This window comes from Microcaecilia unicolor, chromosome 1 (genome assembly GCF_901765095.1).
Source record: "Microcaecilia unicolor chromosome 1, aMicUni1.1, whole genome shotgun sequence".
NCBI lineage: Eukaryota > Metazoa > Chordata > Amphibia > Gymnophiona > Siphonopidae > Microcaecilia > Microcaecilia unicolor.
In genome coordinates, this window is record NC_044031.1 from 163,953,949 (window position 1) to 163,979,489 (window position 25,541).

Sequence of the window (25,541 nt, forward strand, 5' to 3'; positions counted from 1 at the left end):
CTACGCACGTCCAATATGCGCGGCAGAAAATAATTTCTATCTTCTACCATGTTATGCAAACTGGGTGGTAATCGGCGGTGTATGCACTAAGTCAATGGGTGGCGGTAAGGTCTTGTGCCCAAAATGGATCCACACTGATTTTTATTTTGCAGCACGTCCATTTTCAGCAAAAAAAAGGCCTTTTTTGTTTTTTGCAAGGGCGCTGAAAAATGGACCTGCGCGCATCCAATGCATGCGTCTACACCAGCGCAGGCCATTTTCAGCGCATCTTAGAAAAAGGACCCCATAATTTTTCTTAAGTGTAATACCATGCTGCGCCACTAGGGGGTTTACACATGTATGGATTCTAGCATTTATGTAGGTTTTTTTTTTTTTAATACTGCTGCTGATAGTAAAACAACTTTTCTCATATAAGCTGTCTTCTTTGTCTTTAGCCAAAACTGTGGCACCTTTTAGTAAGGTGCGCTAACAATTAGTGTGTACTAAATGCTAAGCAGCCCGTAGGTATAAAATGGGCTTCTTAGCATTTAGCACGCACTAAATCTTTTAGCTCACTATAGTAGGAACCCAGAGATCCCAGAATTCGTTTGTGGTCAGGAGCTTTCTAACTTCTGAACAATCTTTAACATGATTTCTGTAATTCTGTCTATTATAGATCTATAGCATACTCAAGCACCGACAACTGGTCAAATTATTTAAATAGTATCATCTGTATGTAGTGCTTTACAGAGAGAGGCGAGGGATAGTCCCTTCTCCCTCGGAGCTCACAGTCTAGTCAAGACAGACAAGGAATAGAGACAAAAAATAAAAATAAGAATTTTTTTTAAAAAATAGTGAAGAAAACTAAATCTGGTAGGCTAGAGGTAGGATTAATTGAGAAAGGGGCAACTTTGACTAGGAGAGTTGGGGAGGGAGGAAAAGCTGTAAGTCCTTCTCAAAATGTGTGAGTGGTACTATATGCGGGATTTATGCGGGATCCAAAGAACAAATCATAAAGAAACTTCAGACTGCTCAAAACACGGCAGCCAGGCTTATATTCGGAAAAACGTGATTTGAATGCACAAAGCCATTCCTTGAAAAACTACACTGGCTCCAAATCAAAGAACGCATTGCTTTCAAAATCTGCACCATGGTCCATAAAATCATGTACAGCGAAGTCCCAGGATACATGTCAGACTTACCAATTAGAAACATATCCAGATCCACACAAACATACCTAAATTTCCACTACCCAGGCTGCAAAGGACTCAAATACAAATCAACTTATGCATTGTAGAGATATGGTACGATCTGAGGCCTACTGCCCAAGTTTAAAAACTTAGAGCCTGGATTTGAGGCCTAAGGGTTTGCTTGCTGGATGACTTAGGTCAAGGAAAATGGCCTGTTGCTTAAAAGAAGCTTCTAATACAGGACAGTTGGCAGTGAAGAAATGAAACTGAACAACTGACAAGAGAAACGAAACTGATTAAAAATGCATGAAGCAAATAACACCTATGGTAGATGTGGAAGAACAGGAAACTCGGAGGGGGGTAGGTGTTAGAACATCACGTTTTGCGGTCAGTATGTAATTTGATAAAGTAGATTGATAACGAGATCTATAGAGATCAATGCAGTCAGGAGAGTATAAAAGCTGGCAAACTTTTAGTGCAAGAGAGAGAACTCCTGGATGTCAGACTGATAGAGTCCTGCCGCACGGACCTCTTCTTGAAAGAATATATGCGTGCATTGCAATTGAATGTTACTTGGTGAGTATTAAAAATAAACCTGTAATCTTCAGAACTAAAAACCGTTTCTCCTTCTCTTCCTTACTAACACTCAGTGATGGAATCAGATATATATGATAATAGATTTTCCCAGATTCTATCTGACATTAGACAATCAGGCTAGCAGATGAACATCACAAGTTAGTTACCCTCTCTGTATAGCAGAATATGATCAGACTCAATATAAAGAGGACCCAGAATATTATTATCGCCTAAGTTTCAGACTAACAGAAGACAGGCACATGTCTGTTGGAATGAGATGGAGTCTAGAGGTCTTAGTGAGGCAGCCTTTGGTCCCCCAGTGCTCGGTGAAATGCCTGGTCCGTTGTCACTGAGAACTGGTCAACTCCCCTAATAACATCTAGAGGGGAGGGAGACTAGAATGGGACCATAAAATTATTATACAGCATCCAGTTTCTCCTACATATGCACACAACTATGGAACGCATTACCTAAAACCGTGAAAACAACGTATGATTTATTTATTTAATACATTTGTATCCCGCGCTTTCCCACTAAAAGCAGGTTCAATGCGGCTTACATAGTATTAGGTTATACAGAATTTTGTTAGGTAGGAAAATTAAATTTAGCATAGGAATAGCTTGGATGGGTCGGTAAATATAGGCGATATGGGGTAGTGATTGGATGGAGAAGTGGAAGAATGGATGGGTTGGTAGGGATAGGTGATGTGGGGGGGGGGGTGATGTGGGAGATGTAGTCTGGGTCAATGTCGTTGACTACATCAGGGTCTTTAGGGTAGGCTTGCTTGAATAGATGGGTTTTTAATGCTTTCCTGAAAGGTAGATGGTCATAGATTGATCGGATATGTCTAGGGAGGGTGTTCAGAGTTGGCTGCCCAGGAAGGAGAAATTGGATCCATAATAAGTTTTGTACTTGAGACCTTTACAGTTGGGATATAGTGCAGGTTGAGGTAGTTTCGTGAGAATACAGACATGTTTCTTGCTGGGAGGTCAACTAGATTTGACCACATCAACCTCCGGAAATCACTAAAAACTAACCTGTTCAAAAAGGCATACCCTACCGATCCAACTTAAATGCCTGGACTCCGCAACACAACAAATCCACAGCACGTAATGGACACAACAATCTCCTCTGCTCTATTGATTCCCCAATATGTCTGTGACACACGAACCTTATCCTATCATAACATCACTTTGTATTTGTTCATACCGGAGTCGGCGAACGCCTCTCCAATACTATGTAAGCCACATTGAGCCTGCAAATAGGTGGGAAAATGTGGGATACAAATGTAACAAATAAATAAATACCCTGTACCAGTGCATTTTTTCTACCAAAAAAGGTGCCGGTACTCAAATGCCAGGCCACACTTCAGGAATGGGGTGATCACTGAGAGACCCATCCTGCAATAGCCAGGCTCCCTGCAACCAGTCACAGAATCTATGACAAGGCAGAATTGTTATGTAGAGAATAGAATCAGCAATCCTAAACACCTTGCCAAGGAAGCAAAATGGACTATTTTCTGCTGTCATGTAGTTTGTCTGTGAGCAGATGGGCTTCTGATTCCATCTCCTATAGTCTCAAGGTGGGTAATAAGGCGGGCCTAAATTGAGTACAAAGACCACTTTAAATGGGTAAATCTGCAAGAAATCAGGACTCTAACAATAAGTGAGTTAGCTTGATGAGGGGAAGTAGGATGGGACTTCAAAGGTGACTAGACTTTGCTCTGCCTATCTATTTGGATTTATTTACCACATTTTTGAGGAAATTCACTCAAGGCAGTATACAGCAAGAATAAATCAAATATATGCAATAGACAAACCTGGTTTCTAGCTAGCCTTTCAGTATTGTCCTAATAGGAGTCATTAAAAATAATTGTCAATGTGATTTCCTGGTAAGGTTTTTCTGTCCACTACGTATAGAATGCTGGTCTCATAGATGCTGCCTACCCCTCACTTTATTCCTATATTTTGCAAATTCAACATGTCACACCTTGGCATAAGTAGTCCGAGGAGATTGCAAATATTGAAAAGCTGTTGCTTTGTCTGAAAGGGGAGAGAGATTTTCAAGTCTGTGTGGGCACTTTCCAGAGTGTTCTGTGGGTTAGATGGAGGGACTGGGAACCAAGTTTCCACAGTCATATAAAAATACTGTACAGTGGTTTGCTATATATATGATATTTTTGTTGGCCATAACCAAATGCATGGATATTTCAGAAGCGTAAATCATTTAAAACTAAAATGGTATTAAAATTAGTAAGGCGGTCTCCTGCTCTCAGAGCTGCTATCTCTTATGGAGCCTGGGAACTTTTGTAAAGTTGCATTTCAAAATGCTATATAACTCAAATACAAATTGACACACTGTAAAATAAACCAAATGATGTCTACTAAATTAGATACCCAAACAACCAATTCAGCAACAAATGGATCCTCAGAATGAAAAATAGTAATAATTAAACCTGAGTAATCTGGACAAAGGATTAATGAATATTCTGCATACTGTTTTGTTTCCTCCCCCATAGGCTGCCATTGTCTATATATTTATTTATTTTTTAATTAAAGCAAAGAGCAAACTGAAAAATGAAAAGATCCTCTGCGGAATGTTCTTACAAGCTCAGCTTAGTAAATGGCGCAGAGGGTAATTGTGTGGGTTGGCCAAACTGAAACACTTAGGGCCCTGTTTACTAAGCAGCACTAAGGGTGTGTTAGCGTTTTTAGCATGTGCTAATGATTAGCACACACTAAATACCTAAGTCTATAGGAATATATGGGCGACTCTAGCATTTAGCATGCGCTAAAAACGCTAGCGTGGTTTGGTAAACAGGACCTAAATGTTTGAATTGCTTCGATGGGAAAAAAGAACACTATCTTCTAGTAGCATTATTTCCATGTGATTACAAAGATATAAACATCTGCACTTCCTTTTCCAGACAGGCCATTAATTGTCAATAAATACAGTGCTTATAGGTTATTATAGCTTGATAATAGGGAAGGCAGAAAAACTTGTGTGTCCATGGGCAGCAGTTTGAATGTGTTTTTAACTAGTCATCCTCTGTTTTTCTGTCTCTGTTCATTCAGGACATCAAAATCAAGAATCTGATCTCAAGGCTGATCCGCTCTGGTGATCGAATGACTGCGGTGCATGTGGTAGCAGATGATTGCTTTTGCCTGTCTGATGCCGTGTGTGTTCTGAGCCCAACTATAGACACTGCTGAAGACTCAAAGTGTGGCGATGGTGGTGCTGCTGAGGAAGTTGAGATAGAAGAAAGTACTAAGTGCGAAGAAGTAGAACCCTTTCAGGATTGCTGAGATCTCAGGAGCTACTTACTGCAGAGCTTTAATTTTTTTTTTTTTTTTTTTAATTATTTGCCGTTCATGTTGTTACAGAAAGTTATCCTGTTTTTGAAGGGAGAAAATTATTAATCAAAGAAGAAGCTTGACAAATAGTTATGATTGTGATTGCATTTACTACTCTTATACAGTGGTTTGTGCGATTGCAATGTTTTTTTTCCTTTATTTGTATAGTGGAAAGATGTTTTCCTAAAAACAAAATTGCTTTTTAATTTAATACACGTTTCTAATTGCCCTTAATATTTGAGAATGAAGATTCATTGACATGCCTTTACTGAATAAATGTTTTCTGTCTGACTGCAAAGTGTAATGATCTTCTGGTGTTTGTTTATTTTTGGAAAATGTTCCAGGAACATCTTTTGAAGTGATTACTATAAGGATATTGTCAAGCAAGTCTGCCATATATGCACACAGTTTTCAAACAGATTGCAAAGCAATTCAGCTTCTCCCTTTTTCTGGCAGTACAAAGTATGGTCATATTTACAGTGGGGGAAATAAGTATTTGATCCCTTGCTGATTTTGTAAGTTTGCCCACTGACAAAGACATGAGCAGCCCATAATTGAAGGGTAGGTTATTGGTAACAGTGAGAGATAGCACATCACAAATTAAATCCGGAAAATCACATTGTGGAAAGTATATGAATTTATTTGCATTCTGCAGAGGGAAATAAGTATTTAATCCCTCTGGCAAACAAGACCTAATACTTGGTGGCAAAACCCTTGTTGGCAAGCACAGCGGTCAGACGTCTTCTGTAGTTGATGATGAGGTTTGCACACATGTCAGGAGGAATTTTGGTCCACACCTCTTTGCAGATCATCTCTAAATCATTAAGAGTTCTGGGCTGTCGCTTGGCAACTCGCAGCTTCAGCTCCCTCCATAAGTTTTCAATGGGATTAAGGTCTGGTGACTGGCTAGGCCACTCCATGACCCTAATGTGCTTCTTCCTGAGCCACTCCTTTGTTGCCTTGGCTGTATGTTTTGGGTCATTGTCGTGCTGGAAGACCCAGCCACGACCCATTTTTAAGGCCCTGGCGGAGGGAAGGAGGTTCTCACTCAGAATTGTACGGTACATGGCCCCATCCATTCTCCCATTGATGCGGTGAAGTAGTCCTGTGCCCTTAGCAGAGAAACACCCCCAAAACATAACATTTCCACCTCCATGCTTGACAGTGGGGACGGTGTTCTTTGGGTCATAGGCAGCATTTCTCTTCCTCCAAACACGGCGAGTTGAGTTCATGCCAAAGAGCTCAATTTTTGTCTCATCTGACCACAGCACCTTCTCCCAATCACTCTCGGCATCATCCAGGTGTTCACTGGCAAACTTCAGACGGGCCGTCACATGTGCCTTCCGGAGCAGGGGGACCTTGCGGGCACTGCAGGATTGCAATCCGTTATGTCGTAATGTGTTACCAATGGTTTTCGTGGTGACAGTGGTCCCAGCTGCCTTGAGATCATTGACAAGTTCCCCCCTTGTAGTTGTAGGCTGATTTCTAACCTTCCTCATGATCAAGGATACCCCACGAGGTGAGATTTTGTGTGGAGCCCCAGATCTTTGTCGATTGACAGTCATTTTGTACTTCTTCCATTTTCTTACTATGGCACCAACAGTTGTCTCCTTCTCGCCCAGCGTCTTACTGATGGTTTTGTAGCCCATTCCAGCCTTGTGCAGGTGTATGATCTTGTCCCTGACATCCTTAGACAGCTCCTTGCTCTTGGCCATTTTGTAGAGGTTAGAGTCTGACTGATTCACTGAGTCTGTGGACAGGTGTCTTTCATACAGGTGACCATTGCCGACAGCTGTCTGTCATGCAGGTAACGAGTTGATTTGGAGCATCTACCTGGTCTGTAGGGGCCAGATCTCTTACTGGTTGGTGGGGGATCAAATACTTATTTCCCTCTGCAGAATGCAAATAAATTCATATACTTTCCACAATGTGATTTTCCGGATTTAATTTGTGATGTGCTATCTCTCACTGTTACCAATAACCTACCCTTCAATTATGGGCTGCTCATGTCTTTGTCAGTGGGCAAACTTACAAAATCAGCAAGGGATCAAATACTTATTTCCCCCACTGTAGAGGATGAAATGCATATGAATGCTCAGAAACCATATATTGGATGTTACTTTGCTTCTCCAAAGAATTAGTTCATACTTTGTGTGTTATGCCCATTTACTATGAGGTGGAGATAGAGTAAATTGGAACATTGCAACATAAGATTGTTGTGCACTAGGGTTCCATTCAGTATCTCTCTATCTGCAGCAGGTGGTCGAACCTCGCTGTTAAGCTCTGTCTCATGTTCCTGTGGTGGGCTCCTGTTTCCTACCTGAGGTTTCAGTTGAGCAGCTGGGGCAAAGGCTTTCTCTCTTAGCCTTTTGGGTGTAAATGTTGTGGTGCCAGGTCCCTCTCCACTTCCCCCCCCTCCCCCCGTGCTTCTCCTGCCTCTTAAAAAAAAAAACAAAAGCTGAGCCTGCAGTGTCTCTCTTTAGAAGATTTTATTTGGGGAATATTCTCTGCCAAGGAATTTTACTGCAGCAATGTGTACCTGAGAACCACAACCTGTTTCTTCACCATGATGAGTTATTCAGATTTTATTTATGGCTGCAGAATTAGATAAATACTGTTCCTGGTGGGAGCCAGCGAACAGCATCAGGGCAGTGCACCACGTGTTAGGTCCTCTGAAAGTGCATATTTAATGTTCCTATATTCTTATATACTTTTCATTTAGAGGCTCAAGTCCCCTCCATTTTTTCACAGAGGGCAGTTACTTAAAAAATAAAAAAAAGAATACATATGCCCCCTGAGGTTTCCCTCACTTTATTTGAGGAAATTCCTTTTTGTTTCCAGAACTCTGTTTATATTGGCAACACAAGTATTTCTTCTTGCAGCACTTTTAAAAAAGGAGTTTAGTATAGAATCAAGCTTACTGATACTGGCTCCATCTTTCTGTGAGACATTTTACATCTTGAGTTCTTCTGAGGCTGGTTCCACTTTTCCCATTTCTATCATGGTAACCATGGAAGAGTAGGGAACCTGTGCTGCCATGGTTTCTTGAGATTTTCTCTAGGTGCAAGGTTAGTGCTTTGAGAGGCAGAATAGCGTAGTCTGGAAGGTGGCTGGCTTCCAACCTGACGTTCAAGGTTCAAGGCTGGTTTGTGCATAATATTAGAAGCTGTGGAACTCGGCTGTATTTCAAAACGCCTTATTTTTACTTCATTCTCTCATGTTACTTGCCTTAAGCAGTTCATTGAATGGCTGAGACAGCTACAACACAGTAGCATAGTAAATGACAGCAGAAGACGACCTGTACAGTCCATCTAGTCTGCCCAACAAGATAAACTCATGATATGATACATACACTTAATCCTGATTTGTCCTTGACATTTTCAGGGCACAGACAATAGAAGTCTGCCTGCCATTGGCCTTGTTCTCCAGTTAGCAAATCTCCTGGACCGTATGGTATTCATCCTAGAGTACTGATAGAACTGAAAAATGAGCTTGCGGAGCTACTGCTAGTGATATGCAACTTATCCTTAAAATCAAGCGTGGTACCGGAAGATTGGAGGGTGGCCAATGTAACGCCCATTTTTAAAAAAGGCTCCAGGGGAGATCCGGGAAATTATAGATTGGTGAGTCTGACGTCGGTGCCGGGGAAAATGGTAGAGGCTATTATTAAAAACAAAATTACAGAGCACATCCGAGGACATGGATTACTGAGACCGAGTCAGCACGGCTTTTGTGTGGGGAAATCTTGCCTGACCAATTTACTTCAATTCTTTGAAGGAGTAAACATGTGGACAAAGGGGAGCCGGTTGATATTGTGTATCTGGATTTTCAAAAGGCGTTTGACAAGGTACCTCATGAAAGGCTACAGAGGAAATTGGAGGGTCATGGGATAGGAGGAAATGTCCTATTGTGGATTAAAAACTGGTCGAAGGATAGGAAACAGAGTGGGGTTAAATGGGCAGTATTCACAATGGAGAAGGGTAGTTAGTGGGGTTCCTCAGGGGTCTGTGCTAGGACCGCTGCTTTTTAATATATTTATAAATGATTTAGAGATGGGAGTAACTAGCGAGGTAATTAAATTTGCTGATGACACAAAGTTATTCAAAGTCGTTAATTCGAGACAGGATTGTGAAAAATTACAAGAGGACCTTACGAGACTGGGAGACTGGGCGGCTAAATGGCAGATGACGTTTAATGTGAGCAAGTGCAAGGTGATGCATGTGGGAAAAAAGAACCCGAATTATAGCTACGTCATGCAAGGTTCCACGTTAGGAGTTACGGACCAAGAAAGGGATCTGGGTGTCGTCGTCGATAACACACTGAAACCTTCTGCTCAGTGTGCTGCTGCGGCTAGGAAAGCGAATAGAATGTTGGGTATTATTAGGAAAGGTATGGAAAACAGGTGTGAGGATGTTATAATGCCGTTGTATCGCTCCATGGTGCGACCACACCTTGAGTATTGTGTTCAATTCTGGTCGCTGCATCTCAAGAAAGATATAGTAGAATTGGAAAAGGTGCAGCGAAGGGCGACTAAAATGATAGCGGGGATGGGACGACTTCCCTATGAAGAAAGACTAAGGAGGCTAGGGCTATTCAGCTTGGAGAAGAGACGGCTGAGGGGAGACATGATAGAGGTATATAAAATAATGAGTGGAGTGGAACAGGTGGATGTGAAGCGTCTGTTCACGCTTTCCAAAAATACTAGGACTAGCATGCGATGAAACTACAGTGTAGTAAATTTAAAACAAATCGGAGAAAATTTTTCTTCACCCAACGTGTAATTAAACTCTGGAATTCATTGCCGGAAAATGTGGTGAAGGCGGTTAGCTTAGCAGAGTTTAAAAAGGGGTTGGACGGTTTCCTAAAGGACAAGTCCATAAACCGCTAGTAAACGGACTTGGAAAAATCCAAAATCCCAGGAATAACATGTATAGAATGTACGTTTGGGAAGCTTGCCAGGTGCCCATGGCCTGGATTGGCCGCTGTCGTGGACAAGATGCTGGGCTCGATGGACCCTTGGTCTTTTCCCAGTGTAGCATTACTTATGTACTTATGTTACAGAAGTTGAAACTGTCCAGCCACAATCAGGGTATAGACTGTTGAAGTCTGCCCAGCACTGGCTTCGCTTCACAATTACGGGTGTTGCCACCTAATCACCACTAAGCTTGTTTGGTTCCATGCCTTCTATACAGGATTTATTTGTGTTTATCTAATGCATTTCTGAATTTACTGTATTCATCTATACCCCACAGGAAGGCATCCCAGGCACATCTACCACCACCTCCAGTAAAAAGTACTTCATGACATTCCTGAGTCGACCCCCACCCCCCAAATCTGAATTCATGTCCTCTAGTTCTACCACCTTCTCATCTCTGGAAAAGGTTTGAATGTATCGTATCAACAAGCTCGAAACAGTAGTGCAAAGGAAAGGAACCTCTCGCAGATGGTGTCCAAACAAAGTCTTTATTGAAAAGTTCTTTGCCTTCTGTTTGTGACTGTATCGTATCAACCCCATTTCACCTTTCCTCCACGATGTTCAGGTCTTCAATTCTCGCCTCATATGTTTTGCGATGCAAACCCCATACCATTTTGGTCGCTTTTCTCTGAACCGCTTCCGGTCTCTTTACATCCTTAATACAGTCTCCAAAACTGAACACAATATTCCCAAATTGGGCTTCATTAATGACTTGTGCAAGGGCATCAACACTCCTTTCTTCTGCTGGTTATACCCCTCTCTATGCAGCCTAGCATCCTTCTGGCCATGGCCACCGCCTTATATTGTTTCGTCACTTTGAGATCCCTCTCCTGAGCAGTACTTATCAATTTCTCTCCTCCTATCTAGTATATCTCCCTTGGATTTCTGCACCCCAAGTGTATCACTCTGCACGTCTTGGCATTAAATTGTAACTGACCATTCTTCTAATTTTTGGAGATCTCTTTTCATGGTTTCTACTCTCTGTGGGGTTTCTACTCTATTGGCTATCTTATCTGCAAAAAGGCAAACGTTTCCTTCTAACCCTTCACCAATGTCTCTCACAAATATATTAAACAGAATCAGCCCCCCAGTACTGACCGCTGGGGCACTCCACCACTTACCTTCCTTTCCTTCAATTTACCATCATGCTCTGTCACCTGTCGGTCAACCAGTTTCCAATCCAGTTCACCCCTTTCAGTTTATTCATGAGTCTTTTGCTGAAATCCAAATAGATTACATCTAGCGAAGGTCCTTCATCCAGTTCTTTGGTCACCCAGTCAAAGAAGTCAATCAGATTCATTTGGTAGGATTTTCCTTTGGTAAAGCCATGTTGCCAGAAACAGGGGGGCGTGTCAAGATGGTGGCCGGAGCGTTCGTGGATCGCTTACGGTAGTTTTGCTGGGAGCCTAATCTTTGTGTTTTACCTCTTAACTGAAATGCCTCACACCAAAAGGAAGGGGCTAGTTAAGGTAGTTAAGGGCCTGACGCCAGCGGCCCGAACTTCCTCCCCGTCCCAACAAACACTAGACCGATTTGCGACGCCTATCCAAGGAAATAGGGCGAGCGAAGCTGAATTGGGAGCTATTGGAGGAGCCATATCTCCCTTGGCACTGGAAATATCACTTTCGCCGCCAGATAATCGACTGCCGCCGCCAGCGATTTCGGGGCGGAGGGAGGAGGATGAAGCCACTACGGAAGGCGTATTGGACCAAACCTCGGATGGTGTTAACTCCCCCCCGAACGCTGAGGATACTTCTTTGGAGGGGAACCCTCCGGCGGAGATAAATCTGCAGATGATATGGAAGATACTACAGGGCTTGAGCCAGACGGTAATAAAATCTGCTCGAGAGACTTCTCTGTTAGTAAGTAAAATTGACTCTTTGACTAATTCCCTTGAAAAAACTAAGCAGGAATCTGTCTTACAAACTGAAGCACTTCAGCAGGAAGATAAATCTTTAAAATCTGTGACTGAATCTTTAGTAACAGATAAAATAGTAATCCACAAGAAAATAGAACAGTTTGAGAACTTTAATAGAAGATTGAATCTCAGAATATTGAATTTCCCCTGGACTAAAGAACTGAGTCCTATTGAAATGTTCAAGAAATATTTAAAAGAAATCTTGTTATATCCAGATTCAGCTATTCCTCCTTTAAATAGAATATATTATCTTCCAATTCCTCAGCAAGCTGAATCGGGAGATAAGGGCAAGACAACTGAACAGGGGAACATATCTTTGGATCCTCAAGCACAATTGGACATTTCAGTAATATTAGACTCATCTCTATCTGAAATTGAACAGCGCAGAACTCTTTTGATATCTTTTGTTTTTGAACAGGATTTGAATGCTGTACTGAAGTTATATTTCAAAAATGCCTTAAAAACTTTTTGTGGTCAAAGATTGTGGATATACCCGGATGTTTGTAATACAACTCAGGATAGGAGAAAGATATTTCTTTCATATAGGGAAGAGACCCGAGCTTTGGGGGCAATATATTTACTTGCTTACCCATGTAAATGTCTGGTTAAATATATGGGAGTAAAATATATATTTTTTGAACCGGAACATCTTAAAGCATTCTTAGCAATGAAAAAATTAGCCATTACACCTGCAGAATAATTGATGTTACCAGATTATCAATAGTAGTAAGGGTAAGGAAGGCCAGGCCATAAACGATTATTTCCTTTTTCTTCTTTGAGATCTCCTATAATCTAAATCACGCCTCCCTCGGAAGTTATAGTTGTGGTCTAATTAATTGTATAACCTGTTCTTACTTGGTGAATTTGTGTACTTGCAAACTATTAATAATATAATTGTTTAGATTATTGATCAAGGTATACAATGTATTACTATTTACATGTTTTACGTGTAATAAAATTTGAAATCTAAAAAAAAAAAAAAAAAAAGCCATGTTGCCTGGGATCCTGCAACCCGTTGGATTCTAGAAAGTTAACTATCCTTTATTTCAGCAGTGACTCCACTATTTTTCCTACCAACGTGAGGCTCAGCGGCCTATAGTTTCCCACTTCCCTGTCTCCGCTTTTGTGAAGAGGGACCACATCCACTCGTCGCCAATCCTGCAGAACCTCTCCCATCTCTAAAGATCTAGTAGGTAAATCCTTAACAGGTCCCACCAAGATTTCTCTGAGTTTCCTCAGTAACCTGGGATGTATCCCATCTGGCCCCATAGCTTTGTCCGCTTTCAGATTTTCCAATTGTTTATAAATGCTTTCTTCCATGAATGGTGCAATATCCACTCCATTCCGAGATATATCCTTGGCAGCTGACCGCAGTCCTCCAGGATTTTCTTCTGTGAGCACCGAAGAGTAATATTTGTTTAGCATGTTCATTTTATCCTCATCACTGTCCACATAGCTATTGTCAGCATATTTCAGTCTACCAGTTCTATTCCTAGCTTTTCTCCTTTCCCCAATATATCTGAAAAAGGTCTTGTCACCTCTCTTTACATCATTAACCATTTTTCTTCCTCCTGAGCTTTCACTAGCTGTATTTCTCTTTTTGCTTCTTTGAGTTTAATCTAGTAATCTTTTCCCTGCTTCTCTTGTTGTATTATTCTGTATTTCTTGAGCACAGCCTCTTTTGCCCTTATTTTTTCAGCCATTTGTTTGGAGAACCATATAGGCTTCCTGTTACTCTTGTTTTTAGTTTCCTTATATAAAGACCTGTTGCCATATTTATAGTAGCTTTCTTGACCACTGCGCTTCCACTTCTCCGATGTCTGCCCCTTCCATCGGCTCCTTCAAGTAGTCCCCTGTTTTACCAAAATCAGCATGTCTGAAATCCAGTACTTTGAGTTTTCTGTGTCTGCATTCTGCTTTCAATCTTATATCAAACCATATTGTGTGATGATCACTATTGTCTGGGTGGGCACCCACCTGGATGTTGGAGAAATTATCTCTATTTGTGAGCACTAGATCCAGCGTTGACCCTTCCCTCATGTGTTTGGTCACCATTTGAGCAAAACACTTTGAGATCCACGATCTCTACTTATTTTTGATTCTACCGACAGGATGTTCCAATCCACATCAAGCAAGTTCAAATCACCCAGCAACGGCGCTTCCCCTTTCATTCCAAGCTTACAGATATCTTCGATCAGATCTTTTTCCAGCTTCTCCATTTGTTCCGGAGGTCTGTAGAGATTACAGGTTCCATCTTCTCTTTCCAGAATAATCCATATAGCTTCTTCCTTTCCCCAGGTCACCTGAATTTCAGCTACTCTTTCACATACACCGCCACTCCTCCACCTCTTCGGCCCTTTCTAACCTTCCTAAAAAGATTATAGCCCGGCATGGTCTTATCTCATTTATGAGAATCATTGAACCATGTCTCTATAATAGCAGCAATATCCAAGTCCTCAAACATCAGGGCTTGCAAATCTTGAACCTTTTGACTTAGACTGTGAGCATTTCTGCTCATTGCTTTCCACGTGTTGAGTTTAGATGGTTTTCTATATTAACATTGCCTTCCCCACTGCTGTCATGTTTTTGCTGAGGGTGACTTTCTCAATTCCCTTGCTTCCTATTGTCACCCCCACCCTCTAGTTTAAATGTCTAGAAACATACCGTCTGAATTTATTCCCATGGATCCTTTTTCCTTTCACAGAAAATGTAGCCCATCATTACAGTGGTGCTAAAAGTTAACTGTTGGTTTTCCGTAGCAGCTCTGTTTTCTGGTATTGTCCACTAACACTGGCTATCACTATTGCATACCAGCTCCAGCCACCTCTGTATCTATGTGGCGCTACTAGCTTTTATGCCATAGTGTCTCTAAATGCTTCTGTTGCACTTTTGCACCATTTAATTGTATTGGACAGGTAATGCTATTGCAGAAGTACTTCAGCTACTGGTACTACACAGTGGTACAACCAGCCATAGTCTGCTAAACCATCTAGCTCTGGCTGTCAGCCACACCAGCGATCTCTAGTACTCAACCACACCAGTTAGCTCATACATAGTCACACTGGCCAATTCTAGTGCATAGCCACGCTGGTGAGTTCTTGACAGTCTCAGCTAAGAGATGGCTCTGGGTTAGATTTTAAGTCACGTTTAGCAAAGCAATCTTTTAGAGGTAAATTCTGTTTGGAGACGTTGGTTAAGACCTAGGTGACTATAAATCTTAGAGATTGCCAGCGGACAAGCCTGAAAATGCTTTAAAATCCTCTCAGTCTCATCTTAGGTTTTGTGAGGCCAACGCTACAGACCAACCTAATGTAACTTTCAGCATTCTTTCATGCTGACAGAAAGAACTTGGCTTCTAATCCAGGTCTAATGCTTCCCACGCTTCCCAATGATGGAGTCTTGGTTCAGTCCTCGGATTTCATCATAGCAGAACACTTTCCAGGTTCTATGAAAAGTAGACAAAAATTACTATAGGCCAATGTGTCTTGGGAAAAAAAAAGGCAGGAATACAAAGTGGAGTTTTCCAATTCCATTTGCAGAATTTTTGTTTTCTTGGAATCTCCATGCAAAGCACCAGCCAAATGGCAAGCAATTCAAGGCATCTTGCAAATGCTTCTTCAATTAGATACAGTAGAGCCTGTTCCTAGATGTGATTTGGGAATAGGAAGTTATTCCATTTACTTTGTAGTTCCAAAAGAAACTTATTCCTTCCTCCCAAGGTTGGACCTCTGAAAATGTCAGCAGTGTTAAAGGGAGGAAGAATCAGACCTCAAAATTCACAAAGTTGCTTAGAAACAAAAGGTAGTGGTGGCTGGCAATTCTCTTCTGAGAGGTTCATCTGCAGACCAGACATGATGTCCCGGGAGGTGTGCTCTCTGCCAGGTGCCAAAATTCAAGATGTTAGAGAGCTTGCTTAGACTCATGAAGCCTAATGACTATTGTCCAGTGCTGCTCATCCATGTTAGCACAAATGATACTGCTAGGTACTCCTCCAAATATATCAAAAGTGACTTCATAGATCTGGGAGAGAGAGTGAAGCAGACAGTGTGAAAGATTACAAGAGGACCTTGTGAGGCTGGGGGATTGGGCGTCCAAATGGCAGATGAAGTTAAACGTTGACAAGTGCAAAGTGATGCACATGGGAAGGAGGAACCCGAACTACGGCTATGTCATGCAAGGTTCCGCTTTAGGAGTTACGGACCGAGAAAGGGATCTGGGAGTCATCATGGATAGGATGTTGAAATCTTCCGCTCAGTGTGTTGTGGCGGCTAAGAAGGCAAACAGAATGTTGAGAATTATTAGAAAAGGGATGGAAAACAAGCATGAGGGTGTTATAATTCCGTTATATCGCTCCATGGTGCAACCGCACCTGGAGTATTGTGTTCAGTTCTGGTCGCCTGATCTCAAAAAAGATATAAAGGAATTGGAGAAGGTGCAGAAAAGGGTGACAAAATGATAAACGGGATGGGACGACTACCTTATGAGGAGAGGTTAAGAAGGCTAGGACTCTTTAGCCTGGAGAAAAGGCGGCTGAGGGGTGATATGATAGAGGTCTACAAAATAATGAGTGGGGTAAAGCGGACAGATGTGAAGCGTTTGTTTACGCTTTCTAACAATAATAGAACCAGGGGACACAAGATGAAATTAGAATGTGGTAGGTTTAAAACAAATTGGAGAAAGTTTTTCTTTACTCAGTGCTTGGTTAGACTCCGGAACTCATTGCCGGAGAAGGTAGTGACGGCAGCTGGCCTTGCTGAGTTTAAAGGGGGTCTGGACAGATTCCTGAAGGAAAAGTCCATTGGTCGCTGTCAGAGACGGAGTGCTGGGCTTGATGGACCTTTGGTCTTTTCCCAGCGTGGCAGTGCTTATGTGCTTATGTACTTATCCTCTTGTTGAGGGTAAAGGCCAAGGCAGAGAAGCTTGCATCCTTGAGATGAAGGTGTAGCTGTGCAGATGGTGTCATCAAGAGCATTTTGGCTTCCTGGACCATGGGATGCTTTTCCAAGAGCTGCTGAGTAGAGATGGTGCCCATCTATCAAAGAAGGAAAGAACTCTTTTCAACAGCATACTGGCTAACCTATTGAAGAGGGCTTTAAACTAGAATCGTTGGGGCAGGGTGATCAATGCTACTACTACTACTAATAGCATTTAAATAGCGCTACCAAATGCATGCAGCGCTGAACACTTGACATAGAGAGACAGTTCCTGCTCAAAGAGTACAAGCCCTCAGGTAAGTGAAGCATTAAAACTGCTACACAAATGGGAAAAAGGGACAACATCTGGAAAGCAGTATATACTAATGCCCAAAGTTTGAGAAATAGTTTTTTTTAGATCTAGAGGCTTTGTAGAAGAGGCTGATTTGGATTTAGTAATGGCAAAAAAGAGAGGGTTTCAAGTACAGTCATAGACTAAAACAAAACAAGAAGCACAAATGGACCTTCAGGAACAGGATAAAGGAAACTATTGGGTGGGCTTGACACGGTCCGTGTTTCGGCGGCCAAGCGCCTTCATCAGGGGTCTAGTAAAAAAACATATATATACAAATTAAATGAATAATAAAACAATTATATGGAAAAGAAACAAATATAAAAATATATGTATAAAAATATGTAAATCCAGAATTGAAGCAAAATTATATTTGGTAACTTTCCAATTAACTTAAGGTACATAAAGAATGTTTAGTAGTGCAGTTAAACACTATTGAAACTAAAAATTGACATATGGTAATGCTAACGAAATAGAGAGCACTGCTCTGCTTACCACAATACTATTGAATATTGAAGTGTATGATAACGTAGCTTCAACAAAGTAAAAACAGGTAGAATGAATATTAAAAAATATAAATAATGAATGACGTGCATCACATGATTATTACATAAAAATTGGCTGAAGTGCATCATTTCTGTGTGTGCTTGATATGGTGTGCATAAAAAATATATCAAGCATAATGTGCAAAGAGAGTGTACTTAATACCAACATCACAATTGAATTTGCTGATGATATACCACTAAAAGTGCTGTGAGATAAATGAAACTGAAACAAGCATCTGAAAACTGTTTAGTAGTATTCTCTTTGGCTTCGGTTTTCCAGGAGGTGTATTGTCTACCTGGTGCCAAGATTCTAGATGTAGCAGAAAGATTGCCTAGACTTATCAAGCCTACTGACCACTATCTTATGCTGCTAATCCATGTGGGCACAAATGATACTGCTAGATATCCCACTGAACATATCAAACATGACTTCATGGCTCTGGGTCAGAAGGTAAAGCACCTAGGTGTGCAGGCGGTGTTCTCTTCGATTCTTCCTATCAAAAGTAAAGGCCAAATGAGGGAAGCTTGCATCCTGGAGCTAAATGTGTTGCGTGGATGGTGCCAACATGACTACTTCAGTTTCCTTGATCATGGGATGATTTTCCAAGAGCTGTGTCCAATAGAATGTTAGGTATTATTAGAAAAGGAATGGAAAACAAAAATGAGGATGTTATAATGCCTTTGTATCGTTCCATGGTGCGACCGCACCTCAAATATGGTGTTTAATTCTGGTCGCCGCATCTCAAAAAAGATGTAGTGGAACTAGAAAAGGTACAGAGAAGGGCGACGAAAATGATAAAGGGGACGGGACGACTTCCCTTTGAGGAAAGGCTAAAGCGTCTAGGGATCTTCAGCTTGGAGAAAAGACGGCTGAGGGGAGATATGATAAGAGGTCTGTAAAATAATGAGTGGAGTGGAACGGGTAGAAGTGAATCATTTGTTTACTCTTTCCAAAAATACTAGGACTGGGGGGCAAGCGATGAAGCTACAAAGTAGTAAATTTTATACGAATTGGAGAAACCTTTTTCTTCACCCAACGTGTAATTAAATTCTGGAATTCATTGCCAGGGAATGTGGTAAAGGTGGTTAGCTTAGCAGGGTTTAAGAAAGGTCTGGACGGTTTCCTAAAGGAAAAAGTTTATAGACCATTATTAAATTGACTTGGGGAAAATCCACTGCTATTTCTGGGATAAGCAGCATAAAATGTATTGAACTTTTTTGTGACCTTGCTAGGTATTTGTGACCTGGAGTGGCCACTGTTGGAAACAGGATGCTGGTCTTCATAGGCGCAGACTCCGTGGGTGCTGTGGGTGCTCGAGCACCCCCAATGTTTTCACCCGCCCAGGCAGGGGCAGGGGGCACCGCTTACCCCTCCGACATCGCAGCACTGTACCACCTACGCAGCATCAGTGAAAGCGCTGCCCGCTAGTCTTCGCTTCGCTTGTTCGTTCCCTGTCAGTGTCCCGCCCTCGCGGAAATGATGTCAGAAGAAGGCGGGACACTGACAGGGAACGAACGAACCAGCGAAGGGACGGCTAGGGGGCAGCACTTTCACTGACGCGCAGGCTCAGCTGCTGCGACGGAGGTAAATTTAAAATATTTAGAGAAGAGGGGCGGGTAGGGCAGATGGACATGGGAGCGGGAGGGCAGGGGAGAGCGAAGCATTGATGGATGGATCTGGATGGGAGGAGAGGGCAGGGCCCAGGGTGAGCGGAGAAATTGCTGTACAGGGAGGGAAGGGAGGAGAATTGCTTGAGATGGATGGATGGAGGTGGGCAGGGGACAGAGGAGCACGGATGGACGTGGATTGGAGGACAGGGCCCAGGGAGAGAGTAGAAATTGCTTGATATTGCTGGATGGAGGTGGGCAGGGGACAGAGGAGCATGGATGGGAGGACAGGGCCCAGGGAGAGAGGAGAAATTGCTTGATATGGCTGTATGGAGGTGGGTATGAGACAGGGGAGCACGGATGGACATGGATGGGAGGACAGGGCCCAGGGAGAGAGGAGAAATTGCTTGATAAGGCTGGATGGAGGTGGGCAGGGGACAGAGGAGCATGGATGGGAGGACAGGGCCCAAGGAGAGAGGAGAAATTGCTTGATATGGCTGTATGGAGGTGGGCATGGGACAGAGGAGCACGGATGGACATGGATTGGAGGACAGGGCCCAGGGAGAGAGGAGAAATTGCTTGATAAGGCTGGGTGGAGGTGGGCAGGGGACAGAGGAGCATGGATGGGAGGACAGGGCCCAGGGAGAGAGGAGAAATTGCTTGATATGGCTGTATGGAGGTGGGCATGGGACAGAGGAGCATGGATGGACATGGATTGGAGGACAGGGCCCAGGGAGAGAGGAGAAATTGCTTGATATGGCTGGATGGAGGTGGGCATGGAACAAAGGAGCACGAATGGACATGGATGGGAGGACAGGGCCCAGGGAGAGAGGAGAAATTGCTTGATGTGGAGAGGAGGGCAGGGGAGAGAGGAGAATTGCTGGATATGGATGGATGGAGGAGGACAAGGGAGAGAGGAGGACCCAGCTTTTACTATGGATATAGAGCAAGAAATGAAGAAGAAAGGAGGAAAGTAAAGAAATAAATGGAAAGGAAGCCATGGAAACGGAGTTAAGAGGACAGATAGCAGCAGAATCAGATACTGGGCCAGCATAATCAGAAAAACAAAGTCACCAGACAAAGGTAGAAAAAATCATTTTATTTTCATTTTAGTGTTTATAATATGTCCACTTTGAGAATTTACATCTGCTACAGCTGCTGTCTTATTTTGCAATGTATAGCAATGTGTTTCTTTCTGTTTGTCTGGTATTGTGCTGCATGCAGGGTCTAACTTCTTAGGATTTCAGGTTAACTTTTGAAGAATTTGAAGAGGGGCTAGCTCTGTTCTGCATGTGTGACTGCAAGGCCAAGTGTCTGAATAGGGATCTGTTTGTTAGATTCTGAGATTTTGCTAACACATTGTTTTTCAGAGTTGGCAAGACTGTCTGTTCTCGTATGCTAATTTGGTTTGTGTCATTTAGAGTATAATGGAGCTGTAACGGCTTACAGAAACAATTTATAATGAAAACAAAAAAGAAACAAGTTATTTTTCTTCTTTAATGGTGTAATATTTTCAATGACGCCATGGCTGGTAAAAGGGGTGTGACTACTGTGATCCCACCCCTGGATGGGTAGGGGCACCGACTAATAGGCTGCAAGAGGGTGCCAGAAATCCTAGGACCAGCTCTGCACCCGTCGGAAGTTCCCTTCCCAGCCAGCCCACCTGCCCGGTGCCCGCCCTCTCCTTCAGTTCTCTGCCGGTCCGTCCTTGCCTTCCTGCATGCCGCCCAGAATTTTAAAACTCATCTTACCTCGGGGTCCCAGCGGCAGCAGTGAAAGGCGAGCAGGCTCGGCGCTTTAGCCTTCCCTTCTCTCTCAGCTCTGGTCCCGCTCTCATTTTCTGTTTCTGCAAGGGTGTGACCAGAGCTGAGAGAGAAGGGAAGGCTGAAGCACCGAGCCTGCTCGCCTTTCACTGCTGCCGCGGGGACCCCGAGGTAAAATGAGTTTTAAAATTCTGGGCGGCATGTAGGAAGGCGAGGATGGACCGGCGGAGGACTATTGTGGGAGAAGAGATCAGGCTGGGGTTGGGACTGGCATTCGGAGGAGGGGGGCCTGGAACTTGGGGGAGGGGGGCAGCGACGGGGAGGGAGGGGGCGGGGGAATGCACCACCTGTTAAAAAAAAAATTCAGCACCCCCAATCATTTTGAAAAGTTGGCTCCTATGCTGGTCTTGATGGACCTTTGGTCTGTCCCAGTGTGGCAATAATTATGTACTTATGACTGATTGCACTGAATGCTGAATTTGTAAGTATATTTTGCACATTCCCTCATGTTACCTTTTTATCATCTTTGGAGCAAATTATCTATCTGTAGATAATTGGTTTGTTTCAATATCTTTCCTTTTTTAAACACAGGTTTGCTTTATTATCCTTTTCTGCATGGGAAAGAGCTATTTAATGATTCCCCAACAGGTGTCTGCCCTTTTCAGTGCCTCTACACTGTATGTATGTTTAAACCACCTTTTTTTATATTTGACTGTCTAATAGATAATTATCATAACGTAGTTTCATTTAAGTTTAGTCACAGGATGTATTTAGTTCCTTTTGCACATTATATTAAGTTCACCATAAGGCAGTCACTTTTTTAGCATCACATCCAGTGGTTTCATTATATTCAGTTCAAAATAAGACACTCTTAGTATGGTCATGTGCCTTTCCCTGCCCTGTTCATCCTCTCCGGGTAAAATTTGCTTCTGCACAATACATAAGATGTATTTGTTTAACACTCCAGTGGATGTGCACTCAGATCACTCCTTTTGTCTTTTTAAATTGTTCTCATTTTTATTGTTAAGGTCTTTCCTTATTGGAATTTCTACATAGGTTTATTGCTGTGCTTTGTAACCTAAATACAATTCCGTGCATGTGTCACATGCACACTCTTCTCTCTCATATTCATATTTATTCAAGTTTTCTCAAATTTGCATTATATCTTGTGAATCGCACAACATCCCAGCTCTGTATTTTATTCCTTTTGAGATATATATTTAGAGAGAGAGAGAGATTTATAATTACATTTGTATTTTTGTATTCCAATATTGATGTTCATTACTATATGTGGGTGTCATTTTTCTATATAGGTATCATTCTTATATATTGATATTTTAATTTGTATTTTTGTTCTCATCTTGACTTATAGATTGTGGACTCCTGATGCAGGCACTCTAGGTGAAATACGTCCCATGTCGAGTCCCTGTTGTTTGCCAACCATTTTTATTAATTAAAGCTGGTTTGTTAAGAGACTCATTTGTGTCTGCTCTGGTCCTTAGTGATCTCTGCTGTGCTTTGCTTCTGTTTTTGTATAGGGCCAGATTCTATAAATAACACTAAGCTAGTCTATAAGGGGTGCTTTGAAATGAGCACTCTTTATTCGGCACTCAGCTTTGGCGTGAGGACTTAACACCAGTTGAATTCTGGTGCAAATCCTGGTGCGCAAATTGGACATGGATCCAGAGTTGCCAAATGTCTGAAAATTCCCCAGCCTGACACCCAAAACAGCTGCCTGAGGAGCGGAGCGGGGGGGGGGGGGGGGGGTGGAGGGGGTCCCTCCTTGGAACTGCATGAGGAGTAGGAGAGAGACCTACTGGCGCCGCACAAAAAAGCAACCCCTGACTGTAGAAAGTGCCCGTGGCGAGTTTAAAAGTCGCCTAATTCCACATGAAAACTGTATTCTGTAATACGTGCATCTTTTATGAACACCCCTGACCCGCCAATGCACCTCCCACAGCCACATCCCCTTTTGAGTTGTGCATGATCCATTACTAGCATAACTTGGCATCAACATACCTACATAAGTACATGAGTATTGCCTTACTGGGAAAGACCAAAGGTCCATCAAGCCCAGCATCCTGCTTCCAACAGTGGCCAATCTAGGTCACAATATACCTGGCAAGATCCCAAAAAAGTACAAAACATTTTATACTGCTTATCCCAGAAATAGTGGATTTTCCCCAAGTCCATTCAATAATGGTCTATGGACTTTTCCTTTAGGAAGCCGTCCAAACCTTTTTTAAACTCCGCTAAGCTAACTGCCTTTACCACATTCTCTGGCAACGAATTCTAGAGTTTTAATTACACGTTGAGTGAAGAAAAATTTTCTCCAATTCGTTTTAAATTTACTACATTGTAGCTTCATCGTATGCCCCCTAGTCCTAGTATTTTTGGAAAGCGTAAACAGACGCTTCACATCTACCCATTCAACTTCACTCATTATTTTATAGACCTCTATCATATCTCCCCTCAGCTGCCTTTTCTCCAAGCTGAAGAGCCCTAGCCGCTTTAGCCTTTCCTCATAGGGAAGTCGTCCCATCCCCTTTATCATTTTTGTCGCCCTTCTCTGCTCCTTTTCTAATTCCACTTTATATGTTTTTTGAGATGCAGCGACCAGAATTGAACACAATATTCGAGGTGCGGTTGCACCATGGAGCGATACAAAAGCATTATAACATCCTCATTTTTGTTTTCCATTCCTTTCCTAATATTACCTAACATTCTATTTGCTTTCTTAGCTGCAGCAGCACACTGAGCAGAAGGTTTCAACGTATCATCAATGACGTCACCTAGATCCCTTTCTTGGTCCGTGACTCCTAACGTGGAACCTTGCATGGCGTAGCTATAATTCGGGTTCCTCTTTCCCACATGCATTACTGTGCACTTGCTCACATTAAACGTCATCTGCCATTTAGACGCCCAGTCTCCCAGTCTTGTAAGGTCCTCTTGTAATTTTTCACAGTTCTCCCGCGATTTAACAACTTTGAATAACTGTGTGTCATCAGCAAATTTAATTACCTCACTAGTTACTCCCATCTCTAGGTAATTTATAAATATGTTAAAAAGTAGCAGTCCGAGCACAGACCCCTGGGGAACCCCACTAACTACCCTTCTCCATTGAGAATACTGACCATTTAACCCTACTCTCTCTGTTTTCTATCTTTTAACCAGTTTTTAATCCACAATAGAACACTACCTCCTATCCCATGACTCTCCAATTTCCTCTGGAGTCTTTCATGAGGTACTTTTTCAAACGCCTTCTGAAAATCCAGATACACAATATCAACCGGCTCACCTTTATCCACATGTTCACCCCTTCAAAGAAATGTAGTAGATGGGTGAGGCAAGATTTCCCTTTACTAAATCCATGTTGACTTTGTTTCATTAATCCATGCTTCTGAATGTGCTCTGTAATTTTGTTCTTAATAGTCTCTACCATTTTGCCCGGCACCAACGTCAGACTCACCGGTCTATAATTTCTCGGATCTCCTTTGGAACCTTTTTTAAAAATCGTCGTTACATTGGCCACCCTCCAATCTTCCGGTACAACGCTCGATTTTAAGGATAAATTACATATTTCTAACAATAGCTCTGCAAGCTCATTTTTCAGTTCTATCAGATACTCTTCAGTTTGTAGAACTGCCCCATTACATCCTCCAGGTTTACAGAGAATTCATTAAGTTTCTCAGACTCGTCAGCTTCGAATACCATTTCCGGCACGGGTATCCCACCCACATCTTCCTTGGTGAAGACCAAAGCAAAGAATTCATTTAATCTCTCCGCTACGGCTTTGTCTTCCCTGATCGGCCCTTTTACTCCTCGGTCATCCAGCGGTCCAACCGATTCTTTTGCCGGCATCCTGCTTTTAATATACCTAAAAAAAATTTACTATGTGTTTTTGCCTCCAACGCAATCTTTTTTTCGAAGTCCCTCTTAGCCTTCCTTATCAGTGCTTTGCATTTGACTTGACATTCCTTTTTTTTTTTTTTTTATTAAACTTTTTAACAAACATAATTTCACATTTATGAATGATAATACACAATTTAGAAATGAAAACTTATATAAACAAGTAAATACTATCTAAGTTTCATATAATTATCGACCACAAGAATAAGAAATCAATCCAAGATGTAAGATTAATCATATAATCTAAAGGAAATAATCATACATCGTAAATTATATTAATGAAGCGTCACGTCCCGAGTGATTTACTCCAAGGCTGTTAAACAATGTACATATGGGATTAAACCACTACATTAACCTCTTCCCTACTAAGTAGAAATTCCTCTAGCTGTTTGGGGTCAAAGAATTGAAACTGTTTAGATTGAAACATAATTCTACAAACACAAGGAAATTTCAATAGGAA

At 42.1% G+C, this 25,541-nt stretch overlaps 1 protein-coding gene across 7 annotated transcripts in view; it reads left to right on the forward strand.

Moving 5' to 3' along the window:
• The window catches only part of STK31 (serine/threonine kinase 31), a 330,310-nt gene extending 324,944 nt beyond the window's left edge, over nt 1-5,366 (forward strand). For all 7 annotated transcript variants that reach the window (XM_030201926.1, XM_030201936.1, XM_030201906.1 and 4 more), the window contains one exon: nt 4,820-5,366. In XM_030201926.1, coding sequence (XP_030057786.1) covers nt 4,820-5,050 — 231 coding nt within the window. In that variant the 3' untranslated portion in view covers nt 5,051-5,366. The remainder of the gene's footprint in view (nt 1-4,819) is intronic.
• Nucleotides 5,367-25,541: the final 20,175 nt, after the last annotated feature.